Source organism: Rhamphochromis longiceps, linkage group LG5, assembly GCF_057381845.1.
Source record: "Rhamphochromis longiceps isolate RC_006_pf linkage group LG5, R_longiceps_female_GT1.1, whole genome shotgun sequence".
NCBI classification, from domain to species: domain Eukaryota; kingdom Metazoa; phylum Chordata; class Actinopteri; order Cichliformes; family Cichlidae; genus Rhamphochromis; species Rhamphochromis longiceps.
The window spans coordinates 37,660,216-37,686,695 of NC_140561.1; the positions used below are offsets into that span (position 1 = coordinate 37,660,216).

At 41.9% G+C, this 26,480-nt stretch overlaps 1 protein-coding gene across 3 annotated transcripts; it reads left to right on the forward strand.

The window, feature by feature from the left end:
• The first annotated feature begins 1,623 nt into the window (after window positions 1–1,623).
• On the forward strand, window positions 1,624–4,611 carry LOC146670541 (uncharacterized). 3 transcript variants are annotated; one of them, XM_085407514.1, is made up of 3 exons: window positions 1,624–3,478; window positions 3,554–3,620; window positions 4,145–4,611. In XM_085407514.1, exon 1 carries the CDS (start codon window positions 1,854–1,856, stop codon window positions 3,249–3,251), a length of 1,398 nt encoding a protein of 465 aa, XP_085263640.1. In that variant the 5' UTR covers window positions 1,624–1,853; the 3' UTR covers window positions 3,252–3,478; window positions 3,554–3,620; window positions 4,145–4,611. The 3 variants fall into 3 exon arrangements, with proteins under 3 accessions (XP_085263640.1, XP_085263639.1, XP_085263641.1); XM_085407513.1 differs by having other exon boundaries at window positions 1,624–3,620; XM_085407515.1 differs by lacking the exon at window positions 3,554–3,620.
• Window positions 4,612–26,480: the final 21,869 nt, after the last annotated feature.

A 26,480-nucleotide genomic window follows, 5' to 3' on the forward strand; every position in this document is an offset into this window, starting at 1 on the left:
AAAGAGAACGTTTTCATTCATCGTCTGACACCTCACTGACATGCTGCAGTTGTTATTCTTTTTACTTTGCACACAGGAAGTCACACACTGTTTGTTACATGGGGGAAAATAAAGGACAGACACAAACAGATTCACAAACACATGTGCATGAAAACACGTGTAAACGACATGGTCGCAGTTTTTGTTCACTGTGAATATCATATTCTCATGCCCATTTTTGTACAAAATTGCCTCTTTGTGTTACCATTATTACTATAAATTTCATGAACATGAACTTCCCAAGCCAGGTCAAACACAAAGAACTAAAGAACAGCGCATAACCAGCTAGCAATCACCGGTCACAATGGAAAACTGGTTGCAAGTGGTTGCTGGCTGCAGTTGCTGTGAAATCAAGTGCAAAAGTCCACTGCCCATCCCTGACACTGGTTGTGCTGGAGATTTGTTTCTGTTAAAAAGGAGTTTTTCGTTCCCACTGTCACGTAGCGCTTTCTCATAGTTTGGGCTTTCTCTCTATTATTTTAGGGTCTTTACAATACCTCTCAGAAAAGGCCAGAAACAAACAGGCACTTCTAAATATCTCAATCCTCGAGAACCCTTTGCAGACAGATGGACACCTGTTTGTCAGTCAGCCTTTGAATGCATTAAGGAGAAGTTAACATCATCCCCTGTATTGGGGTTTGCAGATCCAAAGCTCCAATATGCTCTGCACACTGACGCTAGTACCACGGGCCTGGGTGCCGCTCTTTATCAGGAGCAGGATGGTAAAATGCGCGTCATTGCCTATGCTAGTAGGGGATTGACACCAAGCGAGACCAGATATCCAGCTCATAAGCTAGAATTTCTAGCTCTGAAATGGTCCATTGTCGAAAAATTCCATGATTACCTTTACGGTAACGAGTTCATCGTTGTAACGGATAACAACCCGCTTACATATATTCTGACCACGGCAAAACTTGACGCAGCGAGTTATCGCTGGTTAGCAGCGTTGTCTACCTTCAACTTCCAAATCAAATACAGAGCTGGGAAGGCTAACCAGGATGCCGACGGCCTATCACGGAGGCCTCATCAAACTCTGGCTGCAGATAGTGTGACATTGGAAGAGGAAAACAGGATTCAACAACTCACCTCACGCCTTCTCGGATCCCTTCCAAGCTCTAACAGTGTATGCCCTGACACTGTAGCAGCTATATGTAATAAGCATCTTCTCAATGAGAACAGTGAGAACTGACCTTGTGTCATTCTGGTTGAGTCCTTGGCTATGAGTGCTGATGCCATTCCTGATGCATACAGTGATGCTGAAACATCTGGTCAAGTAGCTGCTCCCTTGTTTTCTGAGCATGAGCTTAAAGAACACCAAAGATCTGACCCAAGCATAAACCACGTCATTCAGTTACTAGAATCTGGTGCTGATGTTCCATGCGAAAACAGGTCTGAAACATTTGACATAAAACTGATGCTCAGAGAATGGAAACGTTTTGAAATGAGAAATGGCCTTCTGTATAGGAAACGACAGTGTGACTCAGTTACAACTTACCAGCTTGTACTCCCTGTCTCTCTTAGGTCTACTGTTCTCAAGCTGCTCCATGATGATATGGGTCATATGGGGTGGGAGAGTACTCATGATCTAGTGAGGGCAAGATTTTATTGGCCTAAGATGGGTGCTGATATTGAGACTAAAATAAAGAACTGTGGTCGTTGTGTTAGAAGGAAGTCCTTGCCTGAAAAAGCAGCACCACTGGTTAACATCAAAACCACACGCCCAATGGAATTGGTGTGTATGGACTTTCTTTCTATTGAACCCGACAGTAAGAGTACCAAAGACGTGTTGGTCATCACAGATCATTTCACGAAATATGCAGTGGCCTTGCCCACCCGAGACCAAAAGGCAACCACTGTGGCCAAAAATCTTTGGGGAAAACTTTTTAGTTCACTATGGGTTCCCCGAACGCCTCCATAGTGACCAGGGGAGGGATTTTGAGTCACATGTTATTAGGGAATTGTGCTCAACCACAGGCATTAAAAAAGTAAGGACCAGTCCTTATCACCCGAGAGGTAACCCCGTTGAGCGATTCAATCGCACCCTGCTTGGTATGCTGGGCACTCTGAAGGATGAGCAAAAGATTCATTGGCGTGATTTTGTCAAGCCTCTTACCCACGCCTACAACTGTTCAAAGAGTGAGGTTACCGGGTTTAGCCCTTACGAGCTAATGTTTGGTCGAAAACCCAAGCTACCAGTCGACCTTGCCTTTGGGTTGCCAGTTACAGGGGACTCACCAACATCCCATTCCCAGTATGTGCGCAATCTGAAAGCTAGGCTTGAGGAAAGTTACCAGATTGCACTCGAAAACTCCAAGAGAGTTGCTGAGCGAAACAAGAACAGGTTTGATAAAAAAGTCAGAGAGTCCACACTTCAAGCTGGGGACAGAGTCTTAGTCAAGAACGTTCGTTTGCGCAGTAAACACAAACTTGGCGATAAATGGGAACACATGGTGTACCGTGTTGTTAAGAAACTGGAAAATGTTCCTGTGTATGTGGTCCAACCGGAGAAGGGTGGTGGTCCGAGCAGGACTCTTCATCGAGACCTTTTACTTGCATGTGGTGATCTCTCAGACATTGAGGATGAGGTTGAGACAAAGCCCAAACCTCCACGTCGACCTAAGACTCGGCAGAGCCCTTCTGAACCTAAAGATACAGAAATGTCAGAGTCTGAGGAGGAGTATGAATGCATTTCAAGTCATCCCTCAATCCAAACCAAGACGTTTATCAGAATTTGTGACCAAACTCAAAACCATTCCCATGTGCAAAATGAGACAACAAGCTCCGAAATTCAAAATGATCCATGTACGCTCAAAAGTGACAACTCTTTGCTTCAACCAATAGAGACAATCTCGGACGAGAATGACCATGGACAGGGAAATCAAACTGAACCTGAATTGCTGAATGAGGAATCTCACTCCAACATCATGGGAGAGAATCATATTGTCCAAGTTCAAGGAGAACCAGATGTTGAGATAGAAAACATAGAGCAGAGTGAAAATATCACTGACCAACATGCTGAACAAACACCTGAAATAACTCCTGAAACACCTCAAGTGAGAAAATCTGAGAGATTAAAGCGACCCCCAGGACGGTTTCATTACCCCCAGTTGGGTCAACCCCTTATATCCTTTGCACAACGATTTCTGGATAACTTTAACCAAGCTCTTGAGTCGTTTAGTAGCTATGAAAACACTCAAATCTATGATGTTTAGATACATTTTAAGTACATGAAGGCACTCATGTTTATTCAAAGGGGGAGGGTGTAACCCCTATAGACATGGTTACTAGTATTTTCTTGTTTTTACCTGGTATTATTATTTCCGACACCCCTTGAACACACTTTGATTTTCCGTAGTTCAGTGAATGCAACAAAAGCACGTTGCTGCATTAAGCTAGGCAAAACGGAGCAAGACACCGAGAGCAAATAACAAGCTACACAGTGAGTCTTTTGGTATAAAATAAGTGTTATAAAGTATTTTCAACAGTCTCTAACTTAAAGTTATGTACTTTTCAGAGGCCTTTATGTGTTTTACTCTCGACCAAAACCAGGCAGAGCGTGTATTTGTTTCTTGGGAATTCCGGTGAGTTACTAGAGATGATAAGTTAGCAGGAAAACTTATGCTAATTTTACATGTGGTAAACACTGCAACAGTGCGAATTCCGTATTGTCTAAAAAAAGCTAAAACCAGTCGGAGTACTTGAATCGTGTGTGAAATGGAATGTCGTATTTTATTTTATTGTCTATTTGATTGGGCATCTTCACAAATGTGCAAAACTAATGCAGGATGCACTTCTCTTTTAGCCATAAATGTTGTCCAGTGCCTTTTCTGCACTTTGTCATTTCAGTTATAGGTTAATACATGTAAATAAGTTATTTAAAACTAGTTACGTTACAAACATTTCATGATGTGATTACATATGCCTTAAAAAGGGGTATTTAAATACAATTGATTGTAATGCTGTAAAGCAATACAAATGGAATTCATAGAGACAGAACAATGTTAAAACGACAGTGTACTTGATTTTGAAAACTTTATGAGATCTCATTTTATTTAGAAAAACTGTTAAGAACTATTTTGTTTATTGCTCTGTACTGTATGTGCAGACTGGTTTTTTGTGATCCTGGATCTGAAGTGGTTCTGGATATGGATGGCGAGCCAGACCCTGTGAAAACTCTTGGCGAATCCAAAAGCAGTGTGGCCAGCTGTTCTGGATGCAGGAGTAGAGCTACAGTCTGAATTACTTCGAATCGCAGGATTTCAGATAAGCAAGAGCAAAAACTGCTTACTTCATACGGATTGTTTCTCTGGGAAACTATTGAACTCCCAATATCCTGCTCATCAGGAGTCAGGTCTAAAGAGACTACTTATTTTATTTTATTTTGTTGTTATTTTCAAAAGAGCGCTCTTCTCTGTTGATCTTCTGTTAATTTTCTATGCTGTTTACATTGGATTATTGCACCACTGTAACATTGTAATAAATCTGCCGGCTGTTCAACACTCAATTCTCTCAAATTTATTTTACTCCTCTCGAATCTAGTCTATAAGTTTAACCCTACTATACTAAGCAGGTGTTACATTTTCAGTAAAAGATTCCATTGTTTCCAGCTCAAAAGATGCCAGATAAGCATCAGTATTTTTTTTTTAATTAAAACTCACAGAGATTTCATTGTCCAGGATCAGACTTTCAATGTTCTGCTATAACATCACCACATTGCATCAAAAATTTAAAATTTCTGACTATTCCAAAAATTTCTTAATTTACCTTTAGATCTGTGTCCTGTCACTTCATCCTCTTCAACTCCTCCATAAAACTGAAGTTAAAGGCTCACTGCTCTGAAACAGTGGAGGAGCTCCATCACAAAGTGCAAAGTGAGAGAACAAGACTCCACAGAACAAACTAAAAATAGCAGGAGCACTGGAAACCAGGCAGAGGTGCAAATTAAACTCAGGTGTGGTTGTTAAATTTATGGGTGGAGTCATATGACATTATTATATATCACAGATACACAATGTGATTTTGAATTTTAACTCAGATCTATTGTTGTTATAATAAGTTGTTATAATTTATACTGAACTAACCGCATGCTTTGGTCAAGGAGGTGCAAAGATAAGTGTTCATTATCATATGTGGTAAAAAACTAACAGGGACAAACTTGGTAATATGAGGTTTGACTAATTCTGACTGACTGAGCCTCAGCTTTAAAAAGAGTGGAGATTTTTTGACCGTCATTTAGTGGAAATGTGTTTGAAGAAATCTTTTTGAAGCAAGCATGAAGAGAAGAAATGATTACAGGCACTTTTCAAATTTGCATATGGGCATGTATTGCAGTATGATTTAATACTCGAAATCTCACGCATTAGAGAGAGAAGACCTGGCGTATTCTCTCACCAGTGATACTCCCATATAGTACTACATTACCTGCACATATATGCAGCTTGCGTGGACCCCAGTAGGGCCCTGAACAGTTGGTGGACTGTCCACACCATTGTTTTACCTCTAAACCTCCCTTAGTGCAGTCAAACCCCGTGGTCTGTGTGTGTGCGTGTTGATAGACACTCCATGTCAGCACCTGTGCCCTGGGTCAGCGTACGCGTTCTCTCTCTTACCCACCACACAGCTACGCGACTGTCTGCAGCCTCACAAAGCAATGGAGTAATGAGTCCCATGACAGTCTGGTGGAATAGGCTCTGAATAGGTAATGATGGAGTCTGAAGGTGTTACAAACACTGGCGGTGTCTGATCGGGGGTTATAATGTAGTCTTCGAGCATTCTTCCCTCTGCTTGTCAGTGAGAGTTGTGCTGGCACAATACCTGCTATCTAAAATGCACTGAATGACACTGCATGCCTGTGTTAGATCTGTGTTCCCCATACAATGCCCATCAAATCACATTCTGATCTCTGTCTCTGATTAATGGTCTGTCTATACATACAGTGCTCTTCACATACATATGCTGCTAAACTTAGAATAAGAAAGGCTTACAGCAACACAGACAGTGGCCCTGATGTTTTATATTCAGAAGTAGTGGAGTCCAGACAACAACTCACTGACTGGACTAAGCAACACGGGACTTTAACTAATTCTGTTTCTGGGTTACATTCAAATGACTTTTGTTAATGTGCCATTCTTTACAGCTCCAGTGATGCATCTTTTTGGGTTTATGCAAGTGAGTGTGTGTGTGGCGCATGAATTTTTGTGCACCTTTTTGGCTGGCCACCCGTCTGTATGTTTTTTCTGCCTGTTGTCATGTATTTATGAATTTATACTCACAGAGTCTGCCTAGTAGTGCCTAAGGCATAATTAAAACCCAGGAGTCAAAGTAGAGGAAAGGTTCTGGGAGGTGAATATAAAACAGCAGACACTCATAGACAGAAGTGGACAGTCATCTCTGCAGCTCCAGGGAGACTGGACCTCTAATGCTCTATTCTTCCATCTCATTCTGATACTATACCGAAGCCAAAGCCAAATATTCCAATTTATGGCTTTTATCATTATCATCATTCTTCTGTCTCATTTTACTGCCCTTGAGATTCCAACCTTGTCATCCAGCTGGTAATCAGACTTCAGAGAGTTACATTTATGACTGCCCCACCACAATGTCCATGATTAGCTGCTCAGTCTAACTGCTCTGAACCCCTGACTTGCTCTTTCACTTCAAGTAGTCTCTCATGTTGCCACCTGGATTACTTGGCCTCTACAATCTATAGGCAATTTCTGTACCTATTGATTAAGTAAACGAGCGTATTGCTTGAAATCTGCTGCAAAATGTCACCTTGGTGATGCATGTGGCAAAGTGGACTGAAAATGAAGCACAATTATTGAATACCCAGTTGTGCACGACTCATATGTACCCAATGAACCCTTGTAGTTTTTGTCTGAGTGCACCAAATTTAAAACATTTTGCTTTCTCTCACTGTGTAGGTTTGTTAAGGTTTAGAATTAGGCACAAAATCCAATTTTGCATCATGTATCATAGGATGCATCATTTATGCAATAGCAGATTTTCAGTAAAGTTTGTTTTGCGAAATTGCATTTTACCCTGAACTGCACAGTAACATACTTATCTTTAAAGTTGACTGATTACTACAGTGTTCTAGTTTTGGTTGTTTATATTGTGGCATGCAGAGGAATCTTAGCAAAGAAGCTCTACAGAAAGTTGGAGCTTGCTGTTAAACCCCAAGATGGTAGGGGAAAGCTCTTTATTAAAGACTTGCTGGTGCTACATGGGAGAACATGGCACGGATGGGGCGTGCATCCCCAGTGTCAATGTCGTGTTGTACCAGGCTGGTTTGCATGCAGTCCTCATCCTTGGCTGCAAAGATGTCGGCAAACAAGTCGAGCAACTCCCACAGTTGCCATTGCTGATCAGCCTGGGGTTCCTCGCAGCTTCTCTGGTATAGGTCCTCAACAGCTTGTTTGGCCTCTGTGGATGGTTGCTGTACTGCTGGTGAAGGTGAGGCCCCTTCTTCTGCCAGCGGCGAGAGGCCCTCATGTTTCCTGACGCTGGCTGAAAAGGTGGAGGCAGGCAGCGGGACTTCCTTGGTGGTGTGGAGCTTCACAGCCTCCGTGCCCAGGTAAAGGATTGCTCTGGATACGTCCACTGTGGCCTCCCATTTGGCCAGCAGGTCTAGACCAATGATGCATTGGTCCTGGATACTGGCTAGCCAGAAACGGTGGTCCACAGTGCAGTTAGCAACAGTCACCAGGAGGGATCTTTCCCCTTTAACTTTGGCACGCTCCCCCGTGACTGTGGTGATGTGGAGCTGAGTAGGTTGCCAACCCTGCGGTCTTGGGCCGTCAGTACCAGGGAGGGCTCCGGCCCTTACCAAGGAAAGTGTGGATCCAGTGTCTATCAGTGCTCTACAGGTGGTGCCAGCAAGGTCACAGTCCAGATACAGTCCTCATGTCTGGCCCAGCCGGCCAACCTGCCAGTGTGATTCGGAGGACAGATTGGTGGTGGGGGGCAGTTCCTCCATTGTGCCACCCCACCTTAGATTAACGGCAGCTGGGGTACCAGGCTTCGTGGGTTCGGTGCTGGATAGTAGCGTGCAATGTGGCCTGGTTCTCCGCATCGATGGCAGTTGTCCCTGGATTGGCCACCTGCTCGTCCATTCCCTCGCCGAGATCGCCAGGGTAGTGTGATGGTGGTTTGGAGGGCCATCTCCTCCTTGTCGCTCCTGTTGTAATCTGTTTGACACACTTGGTGACTTGAGCAAGGCTGCATGCACCTGAGCTGAGCACATGCTCCACTCTTTCTGCCTTAGTTAGAGCTGCTGCCATAGTTTCTGGTGCACGCAGGCGGATGTGCTCTTGTAAGCCTGGAGAGCAAGCTCTTCCTGTGCTGCAGCATCAAAAGCAGGGTACCCTCTTCGTCTGCAGAATAGGCACCCAGACTCTCTTCTTGTCTCCGTGGGCGGCTGGCAAGTTTATCTCGGGCATCATCTGCATGGGTACAGAGGCCAAACCTGCTCTGCATTGCTCTGGCGACAGCAGGCCAACATAAACGCTCTTCTAGCTGAAGATCTGTGAGGATCTGCAGGGCCCTGCCTTCCAAGGCGAGAGCTACTTGGACAGCTGTCTCCTCTGTTGACCGTCCGTTTAGCTGAGCAGCCAGCTGTACCTGGATAAGGTAGGTCTCTGGAGGTGCCTCCCCATTATAGTATGGCAGCTTCATGCTCCCCCAGATAGGAGCCCCTGATGGCACCGCCGGCTGCACTTGGTCCAGGAGGCAGTTGGCATTGTCACCCTGAGCCTCCAGCAATGACGGTGTGCCGCTCCCAGGCATCACCATTAGTGGAGGGTGGCTGGCCGCTTGTGGTCTTGGAGCCTGCAGCATCCCTTGGCGGCTCCTACAGCTTCCCAGTGGGCGGGGGTGTGAGGCTCCATCAGGTAAGGAGCCCAAAAGATTTTCCCCTGGCTGACTTGCTACTGCCCGGGGGTCTCCCTGCTTCTTCGGTCGTGCTCCATTCATGACTTCCAGGCGGGTGATAAGCTTCTCAATCTTCCTCAGCTCTTCTTCCAGAATAGTGGCCATGCTCTTGGAATCCCACTTCTGACACCAATGTGGCATGCAGAGGAATCTTAGCAAAGAAGCTCTACAGAAAGTTGAAGCTTGCTGTTCAACCCCAAGACGGTAGGGGGAAGCTCTTTATTAAACACTAGCTGGTGCTACAATGTGCTTCAAGGGTCAATAACAGCATAACAGAACCCACTTATGGTACTGCATTCTTTCTATAAATCAATAACTGTCAGTGACTTTGTACCGTAGTATAAACACAACATTGAAGATAACAGTTAAAAGTAATGTAACCATAAACAATAAAACAAAAACTAAACAGCACCACATGTCCCAAGGCATGATGGGAGAGGACTAGTTGCTCTCCCAACACGCCACAATATTATACATTTTCACAAAGAGGTCAGTACGGCATCCTCTTTCAATTTTTAGACTTCACATATCCAGCACAGTACACCCTTGTGCTTCTATGGGAATTAAGGGTATAAGTAGCAGCCAGGTGCTGATAATCAAGTGTGCTTGATTAACTGTGCTTGATGTGAGAGCACCTCTATGAAAGCAAAGGCTTCTGCAGTTTGGTGGTCTGGAGCATTTATGTGTGTTAAAATAAAGCCAAGGAGGATGATCTTAGAGAAGCAAATGTTGTAGTGCATCGATCTGAGGAGAGTTATAAGGCCATTTCCAAACAATTTTGAAGTTCATTGTGCAGTAACAAAGATTATTCAGAAATGGGAAAGCTGCAACAAACTCAAAAACTACATCTCAGTGTAGCACTTCCTACCCTACAGGAAACCCCAACATGATACAGCAGACACAGCGTTTGCTTCCCAACAAGCAATGCTTTATTGCACACACTTTGGCAGATGATTATTTTTGAGCTTCTTTCCTAGACAGCTCCAGCCACTCTGTCACCAAGTCAGACTCCTCTCCACACCATCCCAGCATGCTAGTGTGTAACATATAGGAGAGATCTGATTAGACTTTTACTGTTAGCTAGCCTCCTCTGGCACTGCCCCCTCAACCCACTACACCACCCCTCTCCTGCAGCTGAGCCACAAACCACACTCCACCACCGCACTTAGAATCTACAGGACTCAGTTAGCATATTAAATGTTAAAAGTTTATGACACTACAAACAGAAAAAAACCCTGAAAAAGTATGACTTTTTGGGCTGCCATGAGAAGCCTCTTCTTTCTAAAAAGAACATGACAGCACTGCTAAGGTTTGCATCTGAACAAAGACAAGACCTCTGGAACAATGCTCTATGAACAGACAAGACCAAGTGGCACATATCACACATTTAGCAAAAATCAAACAAAGCATATGAGCACCAACACTTCATATGAACTGTTGCTAGTCTCGGTAGCCGGAGATTGGCCCACCAGGGTCTCTGCCCTGGCCACTACCCAGCACACATTGCACCCAACCCCTTCAGCGCCTCCTGCGGGTGATAGGCCTACAGGAGGGATGGCCGATGTCTGAAGTTTTTCAGTCATGACAGTCTGAGGCTGAGTTTCAACTGGAACTTGGAAATGGCACTGACTTGTTAGCTAGCTCTGGATTGAGGATGGCAACTTCAGGTGCTGCTGAAACAGTAAAGTTAATTAAGTTGTTTGTTTACAGAAACATCCATTTTTAAGACCTGACTGTTCAGAATTAAAATTACATCAGCAGTAGTAGTAGAGAGCATATACACGGACCTTCTCCAGCACGCTAGCGGAGTTGGTTAACTTGATGTGCGGTGAGCAATGCCTTTCTGTGTCTGCTGGTACCAAAATGTTGTGGACCACCACAGGTGTACAGAAGTTAAAGCACTTAACAGAAAACCGCAATAAAGACACAACAGAAACTGTAGCCACTTGGACAACAGCGTGAAGCTACACCTTTTTGGAAAGCTTAGCATAGTAGAACAGCTGGATGAAGGCTATCAAATTGGCAGAAGAAAGCACCAAAAAGAGGTGACAAAAAACCCCCAGCACATTTTGTCTAGAATCATAGACGGTGTGAAGTTGGCTCTTAGTTGGCTTTGTGTGCCCATGATAAGAGTGCAGAATCCAGGGATATTCTGTGGTTTGGTGGATTCCATTGTTTCATTGTTGAAAAAGTTGTGTGTAGTGTATAACATGTATATAGATATTATGTTTTAAAATATTTTTACAATCTTTGACCCATGTGACCCAATCCCCCTGCCCATCCGCCAAAAGTTTTTCACCACCAGCCACCAGTGTTGACCATAAAAAGAAGAATCTTAAATAGGCTTGTTTCAGGCAGCGAATGAGCTCCAAGGCTGCATCAAGGAGGTTTATGGACCCATGCAAAGCTGCTCTGCAGTGTCCTGACTAACATTATAGACCTGCTACCAGCTGGATAATTTGCAGGGCTTTAATAAAATACACACACATTCACACACACAGTATATCACCCATAGAACTTTCTACTCCTATTGGACTTTTTTTTCTGATTGTAGTGTTAGGAAAATACATTTGCTAGTATTTTCAGTCTTGCTAAACAATCTAATAACCTATGATACAGTTTATAACTCAAAGGTGGCCTTTATTATACTGGCCTGTTATTAAATGCATAAAACAAAATACACAGCAAATAAGCGTAGCCTCAGCTTATTTGTCCTGCTTAGTAAAGCTGACCCCAAGACTTGCATTAACTAAAAACATTTCCTATATGCACCTTGCCTCTTGCTACGTTAGCTTTTGTGGAGGTCACAAGTTTCTCATCAGGGGAGTTTAATCAGGACAACATGACAGAGCAGTGAGAAACGTGAACAACCTGAACTACAATGAGATTTTTCAGCTTATGTCAGCATGATCAAGAAAAGGTATGGTGAGTGAGGAAAAGGAGAAAGATGGTGAAAGAATGCATAAAAGGACCTACTAAGTGTCTGTCAGCCAAAAATCTTATGGCTCCTTCCCCAATTGAATGGCTGCAGAGTAGCTGAAGGGGGCATTACCCCTTCCTCCCAATCTGTTAAAGGCCTGCCTGGTATGGCAGAAATTGTGTATGTGTGTTGCCATGTGTGGATGAATGCATGGAGATAAATATACCAATGCATGTGTAGTGTTTCTATCCATCTCAGGTCAGGTTTGGAGGGCCAGCTGGTAAGGGAATGAACACACTGTGCAGGGACCCATCCAGTCACCTCATTCTACTGATCAAGGAGAACAGTAGCAGGAAACTCACTGACTGGACAAATTCTCTTTGCAAGGTCTTCACACCAAACCGCTGTATACAGTTCATGCAACTTGGTTTGAGATTCTGACACACATAGTGATGGTCTCTTATGAAATGCAGAAATACTCTCTCTGTAGCATGTCTATTTTTCTGGCTCACACATATACTGTATATATACACATACACACATGCTCATCTCACTCCCTCAGTCTGAACTTGAGAATACGGACATTTTTCATTGTCAAGAATCTGCTTGAGGAAAAACACCAAAGGTATGGTCTGCTGATTTCAGCAGGATAGGGATTTAAACACCATACCTGCATGGCATTGTTAGTGTTAGATTTGTATTGTTGATACATGAAGAAGTTTGCCTACTTGTGTCTTGCTTGCAGTGTAATTATATTGTCTTAACGTTCCAGCGAATAGGTTTATGCTACAAACCTATCAGTTAGTAAGACAGCCTCTTTACTCTGCTTGATAAAGTCATCAATAAAAATGTAATTATACCTTTTCTCGGTTCTGGCAGCTGATGTTAGACACTAGTAGTGAAGACATCAGTGAGCAGTGGAGCCAAAATCCCCACAGTGCTTTAACTGAGGATAAGCACATTATATCTGTAGATAAGACTCAGGTCAGACACAAAAAGCAAGCACCACACACAGCTGATTGAGTACGTTGATGTAAACATGCATTAAGCACAACTCCACTGTGGTTGTTTAATTTGATGCTGATCTGCGTGATAAAGTGCAGCACAACTTTGTTTGTTTTACTGTTTATGTAATTTTTAAAATACATTATTACAGGAAAAATGTTCATATGACTCATAATATTGTTTAATGTATTATAATCATTATATAATAAGTACATAATAAATATAGGCTAAATAAATATTTATTACTTACTCGAAACATACTGTTCTGCCCCATTTAAAATATCACTGCAGACACCTAAAACTGCTCTATATACATGATAAAATAATCCAATACCCTCATTATATTTAAAGACATGTTGATAATAAATCACGATTTGTGTTTAATATGGTTTAATAAAAGCACAAGTGTTAAATTACTTTTTTAAAAAATGATTTTTTCTCCCTTTCTCAGAAAGAAACACTAAATTTATCAATATGAATAAAGAACCTCTATTCTTTGCAGGACCATTCGTTTTAGCGTACTTGAGCTCAATGTTTAAAACTAAAACATTGCATTTCAAGCGTATAGTGAGGATGTGCTGGGAATGTCTGACACAAGCCCCTGTCCATGAGATCTTCATTTCTTACCTCCAGCAGAGCTTTGGTAGAATTCCAAGGGAAGTTGGGGACATTGAGTCTTAATGGACTATGTTCACACCTACATTGCTGAGGCAGCTGTACGACGCTATGGCTGCAAGGTAGCTGATGCCTGTCGCAGTGATAATCCCAGAACCAGATGGTGGACACCGGATGTGAAGGGAGCCATCAAATTGAAGAATGAGAATGAGTCCTTTTAGGCTTGGTTAGCTCATGGGACTCCAGAGGCAGCTGCCACGTACTGACAGACCAAGTGGAGTGCACCTGAAAAGGGTCGGTCTACATCCCAACCCTCACCTATGGTCATGGACTCTGTGTAGTGACTGAAAGAATGAGATCTGTGTGGGTAGGCTCTCCCCTAGGGATATAGCGAAAGGAGCCAGTCGAAGCGGTTTGGGCATCTGACTAGGAGGCCTCGTGGATATTCTGAGTATTTCCTGTCAGGAAGAGGTCACAGCAAGGACATACTGGAAAGATGCTTTCACTTTGGTGTCCTCCTGGATGAGCAGGAGGAGATGGCTGGGAAGAGGGAGGTCAGGGCTTCTCTGCTTAGACTTTGCCTCTGTGAACCACACTGTATAAGCGGTAGAAGATGGATAGATGGATGAAACACCAGACTACACTGATTTATATTGTCACATTGCCCCCATTGATCAGATGATGTGAAAACTAGTTTCACACTTATCCAGGTAAACCTCAACAAGCAAGCATGTGTTTGAGTGATCTCCAAATAGTTTGCACTTGCACACTGGTGATGAGCAATGATTGTGGTGGTGTGGACAAAAACAGGATTTTATTGCACTTTGGATGCACCACTGTTCAGGCAGATCTCAGTGTTCTCTCTCAGATGCATTAGGACAATACAGCACAACTCCATGTTGATAGTCCAACCATGGGGGTAAAATTCATTCTGCACAACCCTGTGATGATTAAAAACAACAACAACAGATGACAAAAAAAAACCTCCTGTCTGATGTGCTGCTTGGAAATTCCTTCCATTACCATCTGATCCTTCACTTTAAAGTCCTTCATGTGAAAGTCAAGTTAGTTTTACACAAAAATATGATATTTGCTCCCTGCACAAGTCTCACCCCATGGAAGTTTGAAGAAAGGGTCTAAAATTAGCTGGGCTGGAAGCGGTCCAGAGGTGCACAGGAAGACAAGCTTGACAAAGAGAGGAGTCACAAAGACAACAAGAAGTCATTTTTTTCAAAGCTGAATGCTGGTATTAATTGCTGCTATTGAAAATTTTACTAGCATCATCTGTTAAGTAGCACTATAAATGCTAACTCAGTGAGTTATTACTTTGCCATTCTCCATCCCCTGCTCTTTCTCTCCTCCCTCTGAAATACTCTTTATATACATGACTGCTGGCCTTCCTGTAAGCACTTTGGGAAAGAGGGCCCACAGAAATTATCTCTGAGACTCCTCTGGATTTTCACAGCATGTTTCAATCAGCCTGTTTATCTCAGGGTAGAGGTTCTTCCACAGTTATTGTTCCTGTCTCATTTTTGCTCCTCTCCAAAGTTCCAATGCTTGATTTTTACACTCTTCATTGTCATGAAAAAAAGAAAACTCTGAAAAAATAACTTACACATGCCCTTTCCTGGGCCCATTGTCTGAGGAGAGTTTTCTTCCTTAACCTTTATCCAGTGATGTATGAGCTTAAAGGAGTGGCTGCAGGCCTGCGCATCCATAATGTCAGAGAGAAGTCGAGTTTGGCACAGGAGGGGTGAGAAAGCCATAAACAGGACTGTTATCTATTTAATTGGCTTTAAATAATTGAAAACTCTTCTGCTAGCTCTTCCACTTTAAGCTCATGTAGTGTGGAAATATCTATCTATCTATCTATCTATCTATCTATCTATCTATCTATCTATCTATCTATCTATCTATCTGTCTGTCTGTCTGTCTGTCTGTCTATCTATCTATCTGTGCAATGACATGAACTGTCGTATTAAGATATAAAATATGTCACATTTGACCTTTGACACTCTTAAAGGTCAATCAATTTATCTGAATCTCAAACTGATAATACAGAGTTATATTTAATGACAATAGGTTTTCATACTGAGTATAGCTGGCTACTTTTATCGTGATTTTGTTACGTATTCTACAGTGATAGTAATAGACTCAGTTTAAATACGTGTACAGTGTTTCTGAATAGAATTTTGTTTTTGAAGGCAAACATAAACTCGTGATTAAAAACATTTTCCACTTGATATTTGTTACAAAACTTTGAAACAAATTTGACTAAACATTGAAATGAAAGCTACACATGTACTACATCTGCATTAAAAATATAACAACTATACTTGTGTCATCTATATTAAAATAGGTTCTATCAGGGCAAATAACAAAAGCCTGCACTTTGCACTTGTTTTTGCTGCACAAATGTTTTTTTTTAAGTTTGTTTTAAAAGAATAAAGAAAACAAAATAAATACATACAAAATACAACACTATTCCCTTAAAAGTAAATACTGCCCACAGTGTGATCTGCCTCGGTGGATGTTTGCGCTCTCGGAGTGCTTCTTGTTCTGTTAGGGAAGGTTAATTAATCCTGACTGGATTTTAAACTTTGTTAGAGAAAATACTAATTAAGTCTGGTGGCCTTAGCCATTACTTATGTTTTGCATGCCTTACATATATTTGTGATCTGATGTCATGTGAGGTGTAGTGGTAGAAGGCCATTTTAATACGCTATAACACAGATTCTACATTTTCATATGCAAATATCTGTTTACAATGATTAAGCTGAAGCGATTCCACACAAACGCAGAAATAATGTTGTAAATTTTACATTCATGATGGTTAAAAAGTTCAGTTTTTGTTTTCCTTTACTGATTTAGAGAGCAGTTATTTCAACTGTATGCTCATTTTGGAGGCTGCAGTGTTTTTCATTATGCAAGTATGTACACCCATACATTACAAATCCCACAGCAATAACACGACTGAGCTCTTCATGCTAACTTAATAATGTTTGCTATCAAATTTCCAGATTTTGCACAGTATAATATCTATAATGTTTGTTTTGTCATAAAGATGCATTCACAGATGATGTTTTTTTCCGAGATACAAAAATACTCACCTTGCAGGCAAGTATACCGCTACAGCTATAATAGAAGCTTATCATTTGGAGGCAATTTCACACCATTCTGCCCCTAATTGAACAGTCTGTTTGTTACACTTCCATTTTCTCCTCTCCACCCTTTCGGCGAGCCTGTGGGACAGGCCTGAGAAATGACACTCTCTGCGTCTCATTGAGCATCCTCGAGCTCAAACAAAGCTCACGGAGCTGCGTACAAGAGCCATGCATGGGCACCTTGACTCATTGCTTCTGCTCCGTCTGCTGGTAAAGGAACGCTGCTGACAAAAGCAGGGACAGGAAGAGGGAGGGTTTTGCAGGAACTACTTTGGAGAGAATCTTTCTACATCTCTTCTCAAGGCCACTTTGCTAAATGCAGTTGTTGTGAAATATGTGGTGAGAAAAAAAACAGACAAACTGTTATAATAGATGACATGTGTACCGTCCACCTACTTTCTGTACTTTTTGTGTCTCACAAAAGGTCAGTATTTCCATTTCATAAGAAGGACGCTCCCAAACGTTTCAGCGCAAACACTGAGTGAGATGATGAGTCAACGGTCAGCGACCCCACTGTTCGTTAATCCTAATTAATATCCCTCTAATTGGAAGATGGCTGAGTGTTCATCTGCTTGAGAGGAGCGATGCAGGAAGTCACAAAAATACTTAATTGGGCTACTGATTGGACAGTGATAATTGAAGGCGAGCAAAGAGAGAGTAAAGAAGTGGGAAAAAGTGGAGCAAAGGGAGGCACTAAAGAAAACAGAGGGGCCGCTGCTGACGGGAACGGTACGACACTTCTGTATAGTGAGATGTTGTTCCAATTAAAGCCACTGAGAATCTGTCTTTCTGTTTGCCTCTCGCTCTCCTTGTGTCTCTCTGCTTGTTAATTGCTGGTGGAGTTTTGAAACAATCTGCTTCTGAAAACAAAGCGGCTGCTATTCTTTTTTTGAAAAAAACTCCCAGAAACTTTATTAAGGATGAGCTTTGGTGGCTGTGCGTGGAGAAGGAACGGAGAGAAGGCATAATTTTTTTGTTACAGTTTTTTCAGTCACCCTGTCATGTTGAGCTGCAACTGAGAGGTGATGAGGGTGATTATCGTGATGATGACAAGAGGAAGGAGGATGCTGCTGATGACAAGGATGTTGTCAGATAGTCCTGGATCTTCGATCACAACTGAAGGAAACTGCCTCTCTATTTTACCTTACAAAGTTTCTCTCTTTTCTTGTTTGTTTGTTTTAAGAACAAAGATAACGTAATCAGCTCTGAAATGGATGAGAAGACACAGCAACAAAAATACTGAGTTGCATTTAAAATCTAGATTATGCCTTATTCACTATCCTTTATAATTTGCAGAAAGCAGATTATTCCTTTAGCTTTCAGGAATAACAAAGTCGCAAAGCCAAATGCCCCACTGATCAATGATCAGCGAAAACGGCGTAGCTTAAAATATCAGTTTTAAAATTATTAAATAATCTTGAACATTTGCAGATGCTAAAATTTTCAGTGGGCATGATCAGAAGGGACAGGATATGGCATGAGTATATCAGAGGGACAGCTCAGTTAAGAAAAGTTAGGCTGAGATGCTTTGGACATCTGCAGAGGAGGAATACTGGACATACTGGATGAAGAATGCTGAACATGGAGCTGCCAAGCAAGGTTAAAGGAGGGTTTGGTGTTAGAGAAGATGGTGAGATGGAGGCAGATGATCCGCTGTGGCGATCCCTAATAGGAGCATCCAGAAGAAGAAGAAAAAGATTAAACGTGCTTTAGCTCTGAATCAACATCTTTTTGGACCACTTGGGGTCAGCTGAATAAAACTGTAAACAAAACACTGTCATATTATGACCTTTAAAAGTGAGCGTGAGCACACTGGAAAACAGCTGCTTTTACACATGCAGCAAATACTGAACAGAGCTGATTTGACAATCTGACACCCGCTGAATACCTTTTTGATTTTTATCTCCAGTAACTGCTTCTAAATATCCCTCTATGTTCAGTTGCTGCACGTGATTTTTGTCTGCCTCATTTTGGTGCTGGATATGTAATATATGATTTAGGCTTTACTGAATTGACTCTAATGAGAATAGTGGGACTGAATGAAGCTTGTGGACCCTCAGGAAAAGACAGAGCAAGTGGCATGAAGCGTCATTGAGCTGAGGGGAACCAGAATCTAATCGCTAATAATGCCTTCCACATAGTGCCAGAAAATCCTTGGTAACATTTTTTAAGCTTCTTCTGTGCATTTCATTCATTCAAAGCAGTGAAGAACAAGAAAAGTAAGCATTTCTTTTCCATTTGAGCTCTTTTGTTTTAACCATGATTACTTAGGAACAATTAAACCACCACAATCTGAACAGACATATTAGAAACAAACACATCAAAGTATGTGATGTATGCATTGCCCTTCACTGTTAATTAAGAAATAAAACAATCATATGGAAGATATGAATGAGAGTTTAGCAAGTTCTACAAATTAAGAAGGAGCAGTAATTGTCCTTATTTCATAAAAACCTGAAACTTTGCAGATGATAAGTGGTTTTCACAGGACAGGGTGCTAGGCAACAACCTATCCTAAAATGTAAACATATAAATTAGACCCTCTTTGTTTATCATGTAAAGACATATCGATGTTGTGAATTTAATATTGTACCAGAGTGTGACTGTGTAAATTACAAATACACTTGGTATCAACATACTGTGCCACTCATGTCACTACAAGGTGAAAAAAAGGAGCGCTACTAGTCTATTTTAAGGCTGTTAGCAGTACACCATCATTAATGTTTACCACCATCTGTTGACAGTGTGGAGACGATGCCAATTATACGGAAGTCACTATGGCTAATGTCACCAAAAGATGATGAAGATAAAAATTAGACCTTGCTGATTAAAAAACTCAGCTCGGGTGGAACGTATGAGCAGAGTCGTGAGTGTGTGTGTGTGATATCTCCGCTATGTGTTTTTTTTTTTTTTTTTTTACTTCTTTTCTGCATGTGTCTGTGCTCAGTGGTGACCTTATAAATTTGCCAACTTCCATCAATCTTTTTCCAACTGCTCTGGCTATCAAGACCGTTCAGCCTACCATTTCTCACAATAATTCTTTCAGCTTCTTTACCACAACTTGCCCCCTTCCTCACTTACTCCTTCAAGCTAAGCCACCTAACATTTTGACCTCACCCATTTCCCTTTCATTTCCCACCATCTCTAAATCTCTCCATCTCCTCCAACACCTCCCTCTCTTCTTTCCTCCCTAGTCATTGGCACCCCCCTCCCCACATTTCAGAGACTGTCCGCTATAAGATGAAGTGCACGTTTTGAGAGACTCTGGTTCCCATCTTCATTTCCCTTTATCTCCCCCGTTTGGAGTGTCACTGTTATTAATGCAGGCCCAGAGTCTGCAAGAAGGGGGAGGCACACACACCAGCAGAGAAATGGAGAGAAGAAGAAGAACTAGAGAGCAAGGGAGAGACAGCATATGGAGTTCCAGCAACAGGAAATACACAAGTAGGAGTAGGATGGAAGGAGGAGGTAAGTCACGGTGTGATTTATTACATTAGTTTCATTAGGCAGCAAACAAAAGGTCAAGGAACCTTAAAGTGGGACCTGGAGAATGATGGAAAATGCAAACAGTCGTAAGTATTCTTGGATACAATTAACCTTTTCTTTTCTCTCTCTCCCTCTCTCTTTTCCTGTCTCTCAGTCTGCAGTTTATTTGCTGCAGGTTTCACGGGCTCTGACACTTATTACACAGTAATCTTAAGCCGTTTTCACATACGAACTCAGAACAATGTCAGAAGAATGAGACGCTGTCCAAAGTTGCCCTTTTTCACAGTGTAGCACAAACAGGATGCCGTCTGAGTCAGATTTGTTCTCACTACTGGAAATATACTGCTTGGGTTTGGGGGTAGGTGACGCCTGGGCAGAGCGCGCAGGAGGCAGAACGCACTCGCTCACTGTGAATTCTCCTGGCAAATTACAACAGGACTCAATCAGACTTTACACCGTCTTTGTACTTACGAGCTGGCAGAATAAAGTCTTTTCAACGCCAGGTCCGACTGATTTGTACATTTGCATTCTCACATACAGCTCCTTCAGGTAATTACAAGAAAAGTTCATGGCTGCAGTGCATGTGTGAAAATGGCTTTGCGGTTTTTGATTTCTCTCCCTTTTTTCATTTCTTCCATTCCCTCTCTCTTCCCGTGTCTGTATTGGCACTGTGAAGTGACCTGTGATTTTGCATTTGGGATATTTTTCTCATGCTAATTTGCAGACAAATCAAAAGCTCTCCATTCTTTCAACAAGATCCATTTCAAAACTCCTGGAAAGTCTTTTATCAAGTGCAATTTGTACCTGTGTTGCACTCAGAGAGTTTCAGAGTGTATTTTTGTTCTAGGTTTTTGTTTCCACTTAAATGTCAAAGACTGATTGCTTTTAAGAATATATTAGCTTGGTGGGATCATGCTGCACAGATTAGGGCCTGTTTTTTGCCATGACGTTACACTTAAAAATACAAAAACAAAAAACAATACAATAAAAATAAAGTTATAAAGAAACAATCCCATAAAAGTAAAAACCCTCACTGCTTTTAAACCTTGTTTCCAGGACTTCTTTTCTTTCTATTCATTTAACTGAAAGGAGCCAAAACCTCAGTTAACAGTAAATTAGTGGCAGCTCGCTAAAAGTTTGCAATAGTCACGCGCTTACGTGGGTCTTCGGTCTTCTTATGATGAGTACATGCCCTGTTTTTAATTGAAAGAGTTTTTCATCTTTTACTCATGCAAGTGACTCAATACTACCAATGAACACAAGTCCACTGACAGAGAATTCATTTCCTTTTCTCAAAATTAAGTTTGAAAAAAATCTACCGCGACTCCATCTTGCACTCTTATGTTGAAGTTTGAAATGTCGATGGCGTACTTTCTCATCCTCCCTGGAGGCCAGGTAACAAGTTAAAGGCTTCATCAGGCACAGGCCTCAACAAATATTTCCAGGATGAAACAACCACAGGTTAGTAAACAAGCCAGAGGTTATGTGGTCCAGGCATTAAGACATAATACATGTATTTCAACCTGTATCTGTTCCTTAAGTGCGGTGCTACTTCTTTATTTCTGCAAGCGCCGGTGCCCACATTCTTATGATGTGTATGGAGAGCAAAGATTCACGATTTCAGGGTAGTGTAATGCACCTGGCATTTTATGTTAATAAGACAGTTGGTGTGGGCAGCATGGTTAATGTAAGGATATGACAAGGAGATGTAACTGAGTAGTGTAAGCTGTATAAGTAGTGGTTGTCATGGAACCAGGAAATTTGGCTGTTGCTGAAAGACAAAGCAGGCATGCAAGCCAAGTTTTTCAAACTGAACAAAATCACTGTCACATCAATACTGATGTTAGTTTAAATGACCGTTGCCCCTGGATAAGAGGATCTTCAAACTCACTGAAATAGTGATGAGTGGTGTGCAAATGAAAACTTAACTTTTTCACCTAAAACTCTTGATGAAAAACCTGGAGTTACATTTACTTGTAAAAGATGCTGAGCAAAGAAAAAAAAGTGCTTAAGCAGGTCCTAAAAATTCCATTGTAACGTATATACCTGCAGGCTGTAGATCTGAAATTAACTTAAACTGGAGACACCTGTCTTGTGATTTTTCTTTTTACAATGACAGCACTAGTGAGGCCTTAATCAAGAAGATGCATGGGGTAGGTGGAACAGAAGAAAGGGACTAAAAAGTGGGCTGGCAGCTTGATTGCTTGTCTCTCACCTCTGCTCTGATTCATTTAACTCGTCATAACTAGCAGGTAAATATTTTACGTTTGCAAAGACCTTGTTTGCTTGCCAAATTTCCACATCAACATGTTGTTTTGTAGAGAACATATGAAGAAACTACAGTCTGCTCAAGCTTCGTGTTAATATGGGAGTGTCTTACAATTAAAAGATCAAAGGTGCGAAAGTTTAGGTAGTTTAGGGTTTCTTCCAATAACCAGTATCTTTTCTGAAAATTATACTCTTTTGAGTGCTGTGTTTTTATTTTCAGACTCAAGTAGAGTGGCTTTGTAAGATTCTTAGTTCAGCTCTGTATGAGGAAAATCCCTTGAGTTCTTCTCTCTTAAACGCCACCTTTTGTCTGAATGATTGCCCCATGCAACGAGAACTGTGTCCTCACAACAAGAGATGATTGCCTGAGATTACCTAACAAGGACACGCCCACTCTCTGAAAACAAACAGATCCAAGAGCGACAGAAGCTGAGCAGCCTGAAGCTTCAGCATTTTGTTCATAATTATTACTTTTACCTCCACTGACCTCATAATATGAAACTTTAATATGTGCATCCACTTCTGTAACAATATATATGTAGCCGGGTGGTTAAAATGTAAACTTAATTTAATAATGTAGTTTTAAATCTTGACTAAATAAGTTTTCTCTGTCAGGGTGAACGTAAACGTTTTCTTTCATCATTTTCTTTTGAATCTGTGTGTCAATGCTTTAAAAAAAACAAGTTATGTTTGTAGCTGTTGTTAGTGATTGGTTCCTGCAGCACGGGCTAGACACCTCCGTGTCCTAACGTGTAGCAAGAAGCAGAGTCTGCAATCTCCATTGTGTCCAAATGTGAAGCTAGTGAAACTGCTGCAGAATGCAAATGCTTGTAGGCATTTTACAGTGATTCAGTGGTTGGCATTAATTAGTTCCTTTGTTTGTTTCTATGTGTAGCCAGAGCCACTGACATATTTTTTTGTGCATATTTTGTCACTGGATGTTTTGTGTTTTTTTTCTTTTCTTTTTGTATCTCATCTGTATGTCATTAAATTGGTGTAAGAACCCCTGTTACTAATTTCTCCAGCTACACATAAGGCAGAAAATGGTGCAGAAAATAGACATTTTTGCAACCAACTTCAACCTCTTGCAACCACTCAACAACCAGTTGGAAACACACTTTCCCCTAGCAACCAGTGGTCACTGACTGGTCACTTGAAACTGGTTGGGAAGTCTAACTATAACGCCAACATAATTTGTGTGACAAAAAGTCTTTCCATATTCTTTGTCATATAATAGATGGCATGTGGAGTCATCAACTGCTGTGGACAAAAATTGTTAATCAACGGCAGTATTGCAGTGATTTTCAGAATTAACCAATAATGAAGCTCTTACATGGTGAATAGGTTGCAGTCACTGATGTGATATATCTCATATGTTAATTTTGAGACACCAACCACAGTTCAGAGGAAGAGGGAGAGAGATCTTGAAGAAGCATCGGGCACTCCATTTAAATGTGTATAAAAGTAACTGACAGCTGAGCTGTTGTCTGCATATCAAAAATAAATGTTTTCTAAATGTTTTATATGCCTTCAGTACAAAATTATACCTAAGCAGTTACACAGTCGATTCTACAGTGATTTATCAGTTGCTATGGAAACTCTTCTTTAATCATGGAGCTAATCAGTGGTGTGTTATCTATCTCACTGTTTTGTAGAAGAAGAAAAAAAGAGAAGATGTAACTGTTGTATAAAGCTAAAATACCCATGGCAGCTTTTATGTCTATTGTGGATAATTAATGACGTTTATGGAAACTGCACTTCAGGCCTATTGATCACTGTCTGGAGGACATTATGAATTGCTGATGCAATTATCAGTGAGCTATGCTGTGAACGAGAACAGAGGGAACAGAGCAGAGAGATGCACATATCTGTGATGAGAATTTGACATCACTGATGAATTTGGGGATTATGCTTTTACTATGTTATATAAAGTTAACCCTAAAATATGGTGCTGCCAGTTGGTTGTAGATTGACCAATAAATCGACACTAGTAAACCTTTACGCTCAGCTCTCTCTTCATTACAGCGGTCCAGTACAACGTCCAGATTACTGCAACCACAGCACCAACCCACCTGTTAATCTCCCTCTCACCTCTACCCTCACTTGTGAACAAGACCCTTGTTCTTGCCACTGTTGTACAACACGAGTCCCAGAACACTGAGGAACGCAGTCGAGTGCCTTCTCCAAGTCCACAAAACATATCTAGACTGGTTGGGCAAACTCCCATGCACCCTGAAGTATCCTAAGGGTAAAGAGCTGGTCCAGTGTTCCGCAACTGGGAGGAAAACTGCATTGCTCCTCCTTTATCCAAGGTTCGACTAACGGACGGAGTCTCCTTTCCAGCACGCTGGAATAGACTGGGTGCATGGGAGTTTGCCCCAATAGAGGAGTGTCATTCCCCTATAGTTGGAGCACACCCTCTGGTCCCCATTCTTGAAGATGGGAACCACCACCCAGGTCTGCCAATCCAGAGGTACTGGTTCTGATTACCACACAACATTGTAGAGCTGTGTCAACCAAGACAGCCCTACAACATCCAGGAACCTTCGGGAACTGGGGGTGAACCTCGTTGACCCCAGGTGCCCTGCCACCAAGGAGTTGTTTAACTGCCTCTGTGACCTCACCCCCGGTGATGGATGAGTCATCCCCCTCGTTCCCATACTCTCCTTTCTCTGCATGCCAGTGGGATTAAGGAGTTCTTCTAAGTATTCCTTCCACGCCTGACAATATCCTCAGTCCACATCAACATACAAGCAGGAAGCTAAGGGGATACTAAGATACCCACCCCAACCCACCGGCTCTCACCAAGGGCAACTCCAGAGTGAGACAGAGTTCAGCTCCCCTCCAGGAAACTGTCTCTGGAGCCCAAGCAGTATGTTGAGGTGAGCCTTACTATATCTAGCTAGTACCTTTCAACCTCAGGCATTAGCTCAGGTTCCCCACCAAAGAGGTGTCCCAATCACTAGTCTTGTTTGCCAGGGATCGGTTTGCTAGGGTCTCTGCCCCTTGCCACAGCCCAGCACATGCTGCACCCAACCCCTGTGGTGCCCCCTGTGGGTGATGGGCCTACAGGAGGGTGGGCCCATGTCCCTTTTTCGGGGTTTTGGTTATCCTATTCTGGGAAGGCTGAACTGTTTCCCAAATCTATCACTCATAGGGGTTTTCAAATCACTCTTTGTCTGGTCCTTCACTCAGGACCAATTTGCCATGACCCCACCAGTGGGCAAAAGCCCCCCCAACAACATAATCCCTGGAATCCCTGCGACACACAAACCCCCCACCACAATAAGGTAGGATAGATGGATAAAAACACATGTATCCAAAACTTTTATTAGTTAGTAAAATCATACAAGAAATACATTTATCTGAAGAGCAATAATAATAATAATAATAATAATAATTCTAATTTAATACAAGTAAAGAACAAGATATGCATAATATCAGGCAGCCATACCATTTATATTTACATTATCCGTGGAAAAATTACTCATCATTTACAGGTTCCTCATTGATCTAAGACCAGCCACATCTAAGAAGCACTCTGTCGAACTTAATGTTGCAGAAAGCCTGTGCATTTACTGGGTTATTGATGGCCTTAAATGTCCTGCTGTGAGGTTCTTCTCTGCAAGCAGATGCTGCAGTAACCGCTAACTGGACGCTTAGATGAACATTTGTGCAAGGCAGCCTCTAAAGCACTGTGCAGATATCATAACACCACCTGTTCTCTCCAGATCCTAAAGAAGCAGATTCAGTCTGTCATACTGTCTCTCACCTCTCTCGCTCACTCACATTCTGTCAAGCCTCTTTTTCTCATCTTTGCAGCCCTCCACTTCACTCTCTGCACTTTAAAGGCTAATGTTCTTCTCTCTCTCTTATTCTATGTAACACTCTTCTACAGAAAATTAGAACATAAATTGTGATGTTGGCCAGAGTGGGAGAAAGGTACAGTACAGAAGATAACACTCATCCAATGGCTAAAACTAAATTGAAGTGTGAATGGCCTGACCTCACCAGAAGAACCACAGTAGTAGTTAATGGTGTTTAAAATGGTA